Source organism: Stylophora pistillata, chromosome 2 (assembly GCF_964205215.1).
Source record: "Stylophora pistillata chromosome 2, jaStyPist1.2, whole genome shotgun sequence".
Lineage (NCBI taxonomy): Eukaryota > Metazoa > Cnidaria > Anthozoa > Scleractinia > Pocilloporidae > Stylophora > Stylophora pistillata.
Window position 1 is genome coordinate 24250981 of NC_142520.1, and position 11825 is coordinate 24262805.

At 38.5% G+C, this 11825-nt stretch overlaps 2 protein-coding genes across 2 annotated transcripts; one reads left to right on the forward strand and one right to left on the reverse strand.

Annotated features, from left to right (window-relative positions):
- The first annotated feature begins 851 nt into the window (after nucleotides 1-851).
- LOC148737949 (uncharacterized) lies at nucleotides 852-3630 on the forward strand. Its single transcript, XM_088750415.1, has 2 exons — nucleotides 852-1234; nucleotides 1594-3630. The coding sequence occupies exons 1-2, from the start codon at nucleotides 1113-1115 to the stop codon at nucleotides 2876-2878; spliced, it is 1407 nt and encodes a 468-aa protein (XP_088606541.1). The 5' UTR covers nucleotides 852-1112; the 3' UTR covers nucleotides 2879-3630.
- A 6616-nt stretch (nucleotides 3631-10246) lies between these two features.
- Nucleotides 10247-10922, reverse strand: LOC148737950 (uncharacterized). The gene is made up of 2 exons (XM_088749367.1): nucleotides 10608-10922; nucleotides 10247-10258 (listed from the first exon to the last, which is right to left on the reverse strand). The coding sequence occupies exons 1-2, from the start codon at nucleotides 10920-10922 to the stop codon at nucleotides 10247-10249; spliced, it is 327 nt and encodes a 108-aa protein (XP_088605493.1).
- Between the last annotated feature and the right edge of the window lie 903 nt (nucleotides 10923-11825).

An 11825-nucleotide genomic window follows, 5' to 3' on the forward strand; every position in this document is an offset into this window, starting at 1 on the left:
TGTTAAAATTAAATTTAATTCCGGGTTGTGCAGTCAAAATGCAACGTCGCCCAACATGGTTTTAGTTAAACCAGCGTCTTCTGAGGCGCTTCCACCAAAATAATTTAGAAGGGAACAACAGCGCTAACCGATTTAATATCTTATCAAGAACATGTCAAAGTCTATTGAAACGCAGAAATTAAAAATAGTAAGAATTGGTGGTTCATGTTAAAAATTATTAAAGAACACCTCTCAGTTTGGCTCGATAGTGCTGTCACTTTGCACTAGTTTTTCATAGTGACTTACTCATTACTTTCAGTATTTGTTCGAGCTTTTCTTCGACGAAATAGGGGACATACAAGAAATCGCAATTCACCTCTAAAACAAAAATAATAACAAGCTCTTCTCCCAATTGGACACCACATATGACTGCGTAGTAATAATTGCGTAGTACGAGAAGTTGCAGTGTGAGAAAAATAATGAGTGAGGAAAATAATTCTAAGTGCTGTACAGCGCGATTTTTAACATAGATTACCTAACTAAAAGACCTCTTGTCTTAGATATTTATGATAATATAGGATGGTCCCCAAGGAATACTAATAACCCGGCGTGTAATTTTGTGATTGACAAAACCTGATAACTCAGGTTTATGTTTGAAAGGGCAAATCATTTAGTACATTTCACTCCAGAAGTAAATAATCTCTTAACTTTCGTAATTATTATTTTGGTTTCAGGCAAATGGTGTCGAGTTGAAAGATACTAAGTTCCTGAAACATACATCCAAGCTTTGATGGGTTCTGTCCTGGTGTACCGGTTCACAAGGGAATCACCCTTTCTTTCTTTGTTTAGGAGTTATCGGTTAGCTATAGAGTCCTAAAGTGCTTACGTCACGTTTCCATAGCACCGGAATTCTGTGGTCTAAACAAACCAATATGGCGTCCCTAGCGTGACACATTGTCGTTGACCTCGAACACTTCAAGAGCTATAATAGCGCATTTTATCCTCCAATAATAGAAATAAGATAAAGAGAATCAAGATAACCTTTGGCCTTACTATTGAAGAGTATAATAAGCGGACAAAAGCACCTGGTGAGCAATAATTCGAGTCAAAACGCCACGGAGACGAAGTTTGCGATGGGCCAGTGTTTTCATCCAGATTGCAATCACACATCTGAAAGCCACTGCTGCCGATTCTTTTCGTTTCCAGACCAGAAAAAACATAAAACACTCTATGATAAGTGGATATCATTTGTAAGGTGAGTATTTTTCGAAAAATATATATTTCGATGCTGTACCATCGATTAGAAATAGCTGTTTTTTTTTTTTATCTCAAACTGATTCACGATTAGCTGTTTCTCTTTCTTGTCTTATTTCTTTTCTCGCGGCTTTGCCTTTCCCTGTCTTCAGTCTTGATCTAAGATTATTTAGTTACTAAAAAACTATATGATAGTTGTGAGTATCAAAGCTTTTACACTAACTAGTATTAAGTAACAAGCTCAGAGAAATACTCGCTTCGCATTCACGTCTTAGACTACAAGGTTAAGCATGTGACCAACTAAACTTTGGGTTTTTTAAGCGCAAGTATAGTAACTGCTTCCGTCTTTTTCTGTTATAGGAGAGGAGATAGAAAGCCCAGCAAACATTCGCGACTTTGCAGTTGTCACTTTAAAGATGGGCGAAAAGAAAATATGCCAACCATCAGTGACAGAAACAGGCACAAGCTGTTTGATAGTTTGGACTTGCTGCCAGGTACAGGACCAACACCTCCCAGTACACCTACCCCCAAGAAAAAACGGAAAGTGTCTGCCGAGCCCACGAAATTACCAACTGTAGCATCTGTGCTTGAAGAGATTAAAGAGAACTCTGAACCATGTTCCACTGAATGCTCACAAGAGGAAAAGACAAGTTCCAAAGAAGCTCTGCTGTCAATAGAGCTTGATATGACTTCAACAGAACTTGCTAAACACAAGGAAGTGTCAAGTTACTATAGTGCACACTACTCTGCTAAGAGCTTGAGCCCTGAGGTGATACAGATGGAGACAGGTCTACCCACTAAGGATGTTTTTGATATTGTTGTGGGATATGTTTCAAGATTCAAGGGTGAAATAAACTATTATGCTGGATGGAAGGTTGAGGCGATCACACTTGAGGACCAGATATTTATCACTCTGATGAAACTGAAACAAAATTATACCAATCTACATTTAGCCCAGTTGTTTTCATGCAGTGTTGCAACTGTTGCTAACATAGTACTAACTTTTGTCCATGTTCTGCATTCTCTCCTGTTCAAAGACATCATGACAACTGTGCCATCTAGAGAAAAGAACAAGATGTGTTTGCCATCTTCTTTCACTGAGTACAGCAGTTGCCGCATTGTGATTGATTGTACAGACATTGAAATTGCTGCACCTAAGCTCATGTCCCAGCAGAATGCTACATATTCCAGCTACAGGGGAATGAACTCTTTCAAAGTCATTATAGGGGTTGCCCCAAATGGAGTTATAACCTATGTTAGTGATCTTTTTCCTGGCTCAGTCAGTGACAAGGTCATGGTTAAAGAGTCTGGGTTTTGTAAACATTTGAGTGCTGGTGATCTTGTTCTGGCAGACAAAGGTTTTCTCATCAGCGATGTAGTTCCAAGAGGTGTTTCAGTGAACATACCACCATTTCTCAACAATGGAAAGTTTACAGAGAGTGAGGCAAGGGCGACAAAATCAATAGCTCGATGTCGCATCCACGTAGAGCGTGCAAATGCAAGACTTAAGAGTTTTCGCATCCTTGGCTTCATCCCAGCATTTTTGAGGTGCCATGCTGACAAGCTATGCCAACTGTGCTCAGCTCTTGTTAATTTGCAGTATCCATTGATCAAGGATGGCTGCGAAGACTTTGAATTTGACTGAATAGAACTTTTTTTCAACTAAATTATAGTACAATGAGTTTTTAATATTATTTTTGTATTACTAGAAGCCCTACTGTAACAGATCAAATGGTATTGACATAGCTTTGGTCAAAAATATGATGTGGTCAGTTTTACATTTTTCTGATATTCATCTCCTTTATGTTCATTAATACAAACTACTATGTGTTCTGTGAAAATAGATTATAATGAAAACCAGTGACATTCTTAAATTGTCATTTCAACTAAATCCAGGTCAGGGGCATGTGACCAGTATGGAATTCTTTCGTCCAGTAGTTCCAAGTGTGAAAGTCGTGCTGGCTTAAAGGTTTTACTTTTGTGTCTGTGAAGCTGGGAGCCTGAGTCCAGGTGTATAAAACTAAAGCCACACTTCAATTAGCTTAAGGGATGGTGAGAGGTAGTCAGAAAAAATAACCTGTGCTGCATGGATTTTGTTTTGGCTCTCACCCCTTCCCTTTGCATTGCTATGCAAGCCTACTTAAGTGTGGCATAAGTTTTATGTACCTGGGCCCTGTTGAGTAACCAGGATAAGTGTTACCAGCTACCAGTAGCCATTGGTTGCAAAAAAAAAATTGTTTAAGCTTGCTTTCAGGAAGAATGTAATTTATTATTAAGTTACTATGCTAAATGGAAAAATGTGGGTTCTTTATCTTGTGTCTCTATCTGAGTGTAGAATATGTAATGTTATATTAAGAAATTAATGTATGAAATTTAAAAAAATACCTTTTAACATTAGCTACTGCCTATTTACATTAGCTCCCACTCCCCCCCCCCCCCCCCACTCTGATTATGTCCAGCATCTGTGCACCACTTTTCAAAGTTCTCCCTCGGTAATCTTTGGGAATAGTTGATGAAAGTAAAAATCACTTTTGTATTGGCTCTTGTGAACCAGTACACGAGGACAGAACCCTTTGCTGGCAAGCATGCCGAATGTTTTTATAAGCGTGCGAGGGAAAAAATGTATTTGCGGCCCCCTGTATGGAGAGAAAAATCCAAAGTCTTTTATTACAGGGATGGTAGAGTGAATGATGTTATTTCTGGTCTGAGTCATCAAAGTTCTGTACAATTAGAGTTAAAGAAAAGCTATCGGGGGAATATGGAGGTTGCTGCAAGTAGTAGCTGTTAAACTCTCAACAAGCTTTACAGGCGGCCAAGGAAAGAGCATGGGGCAAGAAATCAAGCACGATTCTCACCCAGTAAACTAAAATGGTTGTTGCAAATTGAGAGGGACAAGCAACCAGAGAATTTGAAGTAATCTGGTGGCCTGATCTTTTCTCAGGCACTAAAAATGGGAAACTGACCTTGCGATTTTATGTTCCTAAAGTGATACTTTGATTTCAATGATGTGTAGTACACAGTCTAGTTGACTTGTTCGTCATGTTTCCATAAATTGAGTAGCTGTTTCTTGGCAGTTTTTGTAAGTTTGTTTTAAAAAACGATAAAATGTGTTTTGCATTTAGAGGAACAAATTTGTCTGTAGAAGGCTAAGATTAAACCCTGAATACAGCAAAATGACCCTGTAATGTTAATGCAATTCATGTCTAGCTGGGCGCACAATACTCTGATGCCCTTCATTCTGTTGTAACCAAATTCAGAGGGAAAAAACACCTGAAGAAACTCTTAGAGGGATGATATCTGTGGACTTTCACCATTTCTATGGTCATCAGGAATGACAGAATAAAGCAGTAAATGTTCACAAAAGTCTTAATTCACTTAACTGAAATAATAATGAGTTTCAGGGAACTATAGATAGAAATAATAATAACATTGATAACAATAATAATGATAATAATAATAATAACAATGATAAAAATATTTACAATAGTTATAGAAATAATGTTCATAATCCTGATGGTTATAATTCCTATGATTATTCCCATTAATCTAATCATTATTATTATCATTTATATTACTATTATGATTATTTCAATGTTCATCTACGAACAAAATGGTGTTATTGTTAGTCTAGCTGAATGAGTATCCAAGTGATTGAAACTGGGGCAAAAAAAAATTAAGAAAAGACCGAAAAACCCCAAAAACTGTTCAGGACTGCAACTCTTGAGTTGGCTCATTGTGAAAGGTTTTGGGACTTCACTAAGCTAGTGCTGTCTGTAGTGGGCCCTGTGTCAAAGAGAGAAAAGTAGCAGCTGAATTAATAATAATAATACTAAGGACAATGATAGCATTGATTGACCAAAGTCACCCTATGACTAATAACAGATGATACGTGACAAACAGCATAAGCAACACACTTTTCAAAACAAAAAGAGCAAGCTAAAACTGCCATCAGATAAAAATAACGGTCCATAAAAGACTGGCAGCATAGAGCTCAATAAAAAAATAGGGACTGGTTCTGCCATCAGATAACAACAGTCCATAGACTGACTACCCAAGAGAAACAGAACAGATTGGTGGTTCTGCCATCAGATAACAACAGCCCATAATGGACTGACTACCCAAGAGAAACAGATCCACCTGTTAGTTCTGCCATCAGATAACAACAGTCCATGGACTAACTACCCAAGAGAAACAGAACCAGGCAGGTGGTTTTGAATCAGAAATCAACTATTTAAGACATTAGCCCTCTGTACAATGTGTCTTAGAAAATCTTCTGCATTCTAACAATCTATTGAGAAGACAAACTATCAGAAACACTTGAATTTCTATTTGGTGGGAGGGGGGAGGAATTAAATGAAAATCTACTTGCCTCAGCATGCCATCCTCACTGAGCAGCCTATTTCAATTTGAAAATGATGATCACAATCATAAAGATAATGATAATGATAACAATAACAAATCATTATTATTATCATTTATATTACTATTATGATTATTTCAATGTTCATCTACGAACAAAATGGTGTTATTGTTAGTCTAGCTGAATGAGTATCCAAGTAATTGAAACTGAGACAAATTAATCTCAAGAAAAGACAGGAAAACCCCAAAAACTGTTCAGGACTGCAATTCTTGAGTTGGCTCATTGTGAAAGGTTTTGGGACTTTATTAAGCTAGTGCTGTCTGTAGTGGGCCCTGTGTCAAAGAGAGAAGAGTAGCAGCTGAATTAACAATAATAATAATGAGGACAATGATAGCATTGATTGACCAAAGTGCCTCTGACTAATAACAGATGATACGTGACAAACAGCATGAGCAACACATTTTTCAAAACAAAAAGAGTAAGCTAAAACTGCCATCAGATAAAAATAACTGTCCATAAAAGACTGACAGCCTAGAGCTGAGAAAAATAGGGACTGGTTCTGCCATTAGATAACAACAGTCCATAGACTGACTACCCAAGAGAAACAGAACAGATTGGTGGTTCTGCCATCAGATAACAACAGCCCATAATGGACTGACTACCCAAGAGAAACAGATCCACCTGTTAGTTCTGCCATCAGATAACAACAGTCCATGGACTAACTACCCAAGAGAAATAGAACCAGGCAGGTGGTTTTGAATCAGAAAACAACTACTTAAGACAAACCCTCTGTACAATGTGTCTTAGAAAATCTTCTGCATTCTAACAATCTATTGAAGAGAAAAACAATCAGAAACACTTGAATTTCTACTTGGGGGGAGGGGGGGTAAATAAATGAAAATCTACTTGCCTCAGCATGCCATCCTCATTGAGCAGCCTATTTCATTTTGAAAATGATTCAATCACAATCATAATGATAATGATAACAATAACAAAATCATTAACAATAATGATAATTATAATAATCAGAACAATAACTACAATGACAAAGTCCGTGTTAGTCTGGCCTCTACCTTGCAGAAAATACAGCCCACCAACTGAAGCTGAATTCTTTAAAGGAATTGTATTGCAATTGGTCATTGAGGCACTCAAGCCACCTCACCACGACAAGGTACGAACATTGAGGTGGAAAAAAGGGTCTGTAAAATTGACTCCGTGTTGATTCGAGATGAGAAATCCGTGTTCGAAGCTTCTTCAGTTCCACTCCAAGGGAATTTACTCTAGCTGATCTTTCGGTAAGTTAGGAAGCGAGCTCTTCGGAGTCGTGACTGAGTTTGGCGCCAAAAGATAAATTTTTCGCGCCTTCGGGCTCAAAGTCTAGTGTGGCGGAGTTCACCAGATTAACGATAGTCATAAATCCCGCAGATTTAATAAGTTCGTCGGGGATTGTTTTATTACGAAGAAGATAGACCAGCTATTAGACCGAACGTGAACACAACGTGAACGAGGTCGGGAATCCTGGCTAACCCCACTACTCCGAACGATGATTTGGCCGGCTGAAGTTCCCGCGTCGCCACACTTTGGATTTCGTCGGGAAATATCTTAAATACATCGCGTATGAAATATTTACGCAAAGGAACGTCACATACCTCTTTCTAAAGTAGATACCAATGCTTGCAAGGGTCAAGTGTGGCACTTGTAATCCTGCAAAGACTCTGCGTGGTTAAGTTAGCCGGTGGAAAGCCGCACGTCGAAAATCCGACTGCCTCTATGACTTCATTTCGAATGGTTTCGAAATCGAAAACATGATGCTTTTCGAGATTTCGACATTAAAAATCTCGTCAAGGTTTAATATTATAATATTGGTAAGAATTTAACCAGGATACGAGGCCAAGTCGTGCGATCGCCACAGGTTTTGTACCAAAACAATAACATTGTGTACTACGATCGCAAAGCGTGAACACTGATCGACCACCAAGTGACGCAATACTGGAAATCGATACGGTTGTCATTCAGGTAGTACGGCACATGAAAATTGCGATATCTTCTGTTACTGTTTTATGGCAAACCAAGCGAAAGAATCATACCTAAATAATCGAAAGAGAGGCTTTTTCGAATACGGCGCCTCGCAGGTATTACCTCTTCTGTGAAAAGGAAGTATCTTTGAAAGACTACGTGATTAAAAATGTCGTTATAAGGAAACAGACAGAAACATAGAAAACGCAGTATTTTATCACCATTACTCGCGCAGCAAACTTCATTTTATTTCATGATTTTGATTTTCATTGCCAACAGATGACCCCGCGTTAACTCGCACGCAATCGCGTATCTCTCGTGGATTCGTGGGCGCTAATCTGTGTAATTACATTGTGGTGTAATTAATGTGATGACATCCACCCAACGCCTTCTTCCCCAAACCTTGGCATTAGTTTACGATGCCTGCTGAGAATTTTTTTCTTGAGCAAAGTTCGTCATGAGATGTCAATGTTGTCACCACAACCAGATTTATCAACATGACGGTTTTCTTTTCCATGCAAAGATTTTGTTTACATCTGCGGACGCTTTTAAGACTGAGCTTGATATTTTTTTAAAGAAAATAGTCCCTGCAATAAGAAACTGTTAAATTTTTTATGTCCAAAGTTAGTGGTTTTCGGACGACCTGAGTTTTCGATGCATTAGATCTTGTACGTGATCAGTATGCGGCAGAAGTGCGTGATCAGCGCGTGACAGAGCTAGATGACGTGTTACATTCAATTATAGTTCCTTGCAAAATGATAACCAGCCAATATTTCTCGAAAATTAAACAAAGCCTGAGGTTAAAAACGTGAAAAAATTACGAAATACCTACGTCTCTACTCTATATCTGAAAATCGCGGCAACAGTTTTGATTTTGCAGCATTCACTATCTATAGTTATGATAACGTTAATGTGGTTGTCGGTGAAATACCAGCAATTTTTTCTGTTTTGAAACCATGACATCGTCATCGCACGCAGTTAGGGTACCATTTATATCTTCACATGTAAAGATGTCAATGTCGTCACCACAACCAGATTTATCAACAGGACGGTTTTACTTTCTATGCAAAGATTTTGTTTACATCAAAGAATGTTCTAAGGCTGAACTTAATGTGTTTTAGAGGAAATAGTCCTTGTAATGAGAAATTGTTGAATTTTTTATGTCCAAAGTCAAAGTGGTTTTTTGGGCGACCTGAGCTTTCGATGCAGTAGATCTCTGAATTCAGTTCTATTGGGAGTTAAAGCTTTAACTCAGGCTCTGCGTGATCAGTATGTGGCAGAAGCGCGTGATTACAGCGCGTGACAGAGCTGGATGACGTGTTACATTTAATTATAGTTCCTTGCAAGATTAAAACCAGCCAATATTTCTCGAAAATGAAGCGAAGTTTAAAACAAAACCTGAGGTTAAAAAACGTGAAAAAAAATCACGAAATGCCTTCGTCTCTTAGCGGAAGTCTAACGACCACCTCAAAGAAAAAAAAAAAAAAAAAAAAGAAAATGGAATAATAACCAGAGGGCTACAAAAAAAATAGAATAAAATTAAGTGGGAAGTTTGTGTTGTTGAATCATACTCAGGATTAATGAAAATGAAAAGCTGAAAAATGTTACGTCGCTCAGTTCTAACTTAGCGTAAAAATAGTGAAACAGTGTAATCATAAAAAAGAATCATGTACCACGAAATAAACAAATGATACAAGATTTTCTGTTTCGAGTTCGATATTCAGCTTCCTCGTTACTGCTGGTGTGAGCAAGTACACTGTTCTGTTATACACTTGTGGGACAAATCCCCATATCACAGGAGTTAAGGTGAGAACTTAATGAGTCAGTGAATGAGATAAGAGGTTATTGACTAGATATACAAATATAAATGATTTGGATCATAAGACGAACGAATGAGAAAAATATCGATCTTAGTTACTCGTGACGAACGTGGGAGAGAGAAAAACATCGTCTTTCCTCTCGAGAATTCGAGTCTTAGGTCTTCGGATTGTACGATCTGAAGCTCTCCCACATGTAGCTAAAATGACTGAATTATTTCTCGATGCTGACATTAAGGATATGATAACAGACGTTGAATTAGCTGAATTTTTCTACCCATGAGGATCTATAGAGCTACAACATTACTGTTTCCAGTATCATGTGCACCGCTTGTCTTATATGAACCATTATTTATTCCATTTCACTGCAATTACATGGGAAAATAAAACAAAAAAACACACAATAATAACAAATTAGGTTACATAACCAGGCAGTGGGGAAGACTAGAAGGGAACTGACGAACCATACGTGCTAGTCAACCCATTATGAAGAAAATATACGGATATATAAAAAACTTAATCAAGGTATGTAACTGGCTAGCTGCTAACTACCTAACTGAGTAATCTAACTAACTTACTTACTAACAACCTTACTAACTAAGTGCTAGTTTAGCCCAGGTGGTACATGGGTGCTCAGGGTCGAAAACCCTATCGTTATAAAAATTAGTGCATAGTCTCTTAAAAGAAGAAACACTACAGCTAGCCGTCCTCAACGCATCAGGCAGATTGTTCCATAGATACGGAATCCTATTAAAAAATGTTCCCTTAAAAAGTTCCGTCCTGAATCTATTAATTCTTAGTTTATTACTTGCATGCGATCTTAATCTCTCATCTGAACAAAATTGAAAATACGACTTAAGTGAAGAGTTAAAATGCCCGCACTTCAGTTTATAAAAAGTTGAAAGATCCTTGACTTCTCTGCGGTAAACCAGTGGTAGCAGGTTGAGACGTTTTAGGCGTTCATTATAGCTAAAATCGGGTAACATAAGCCGAGTCGCACGTCGTTGCACCCCTTCTATTCTTTTTATCATAGTAATTGATTTTGGGCTCCAGATTTCAGAGGCGTACTCAAGGTGAGAACGTACGAGAGCCACATAAAGGGATCTCAGAGTTGGTAATAAAATTTTGCTTCCGCTGATAGTGCGACGAATAAAACCCAGCATTTTGTTAGCCTTGTTTACCTGGGCTTGGATGTGATCATTGAAGCTAGCTGTATCTGACATAAGTACCCCGAGATCGCGCTGGGCTCTCACCCTGCTAAGAGCCTTCTCTCCCATTCTGTAGTTGCAAATTATGGGGCTGCGTTTCCGTGTTACTGTGCAAAGTGAGCATTTGTCAACATTGAAGGCCAGCTTCCAGTTGTTACTCCAGTCAACCAGCTTGTCAATTTCGTCTTGTAGCAAGGCACAGTCAGCATAAGATCTTATGGTGCGGAAGCACTTAGCGTCATCAGCAAACAGAGCCAATGTGCTTGAGTGAGATAACGCATTCGGCATATCATTAATAAACAACACAAATAAAGCAGGTCCAAGTAGAGAACCCTGTGGGACTCCTGAGGTGACAGGTAACCAATTTGAGCTTTTACCATCAATTACTACTCGCTGTAGCCTATTGCCAAGGTAGCTTATGAACCAGTGCAACAATGGTCCCTTAATTCCAGACTGATCCAGTCTGATCCATAATATATGGCCTCCCTTGCTGCATCCCAGCCGCAGCAAAAGCTCCGGGGATCAACGAGAGAGAGAGAGAGAGGTGCTTAGATTTCTTCTTCATGGTCCTAGCCTACAACTGGTTCAGTAACACCAAAGGTTTCTAAACACAAACACAAATAACAAAACACTTGAATACGCTCAGCGGAAATGATTTTAATCTCTTTTTCCTTCAGTTACAACAAGAGGTCAAGTATCCTTCTTGGAAAAGAGCTTTATTGGAGTTTAATTTCGTCACTCTTTGGGTAAGGAAAGATATTGAAGTAGTATATTAAATTCGAGAATTGTGAGAAAAATATACTCAAAGACCACTTTACTGTTGATAGGATGTTGTTCAGCTTTACGTCTCCGTCCGGAGACGAACATGTGTAGATCGTTCTCACAGAGTAGATATCAATGCAACTGATTCAGTCAAGAAAATTGTGATCGTTTAGAGCCGAGAAAGTTATCTCTTATGGGAAGTATTTTGATGTAGCACCAAATTCTCTTTCCAGGCGGGAGGCAGTCACCGAATGAAACCATGGGATAGATGGACGTCCATTTAATCTTATTTTAATTTAATTTAATTCATTCCATTGTCACTGCATTAATTTGCAGTGGGGAAGGACTAGAAGAAAACATACGAACCATTCGAGCTAGTCCACCTTCCCACCCAATCCACCCCAGGGGAAGACATCCATCACACAGTAA

Coding starts and splice junctions, on each gene's coding strand:
- LOC148737950 (XM_088749367.1), bottom strand. CDS start 10,922: ATGCCGAATGCGTTATCTCACTCAAGCACATTGGCTCTGTTTGCTGAT.
- LOC148737949 (XM_088750415.1), top strand. CDS start 1,113: ATGGGCCAGTGTTTTCATCCAGATTGCAATCACACATCTGAAAGCCAC. Junction 1,235..1,593: donor AAGTGGATATCATTTGTAAG/GTGAGTATTTTT, acceptor TTTCTGTTATAG/GAGAGGAGATAGAAAGCCCA.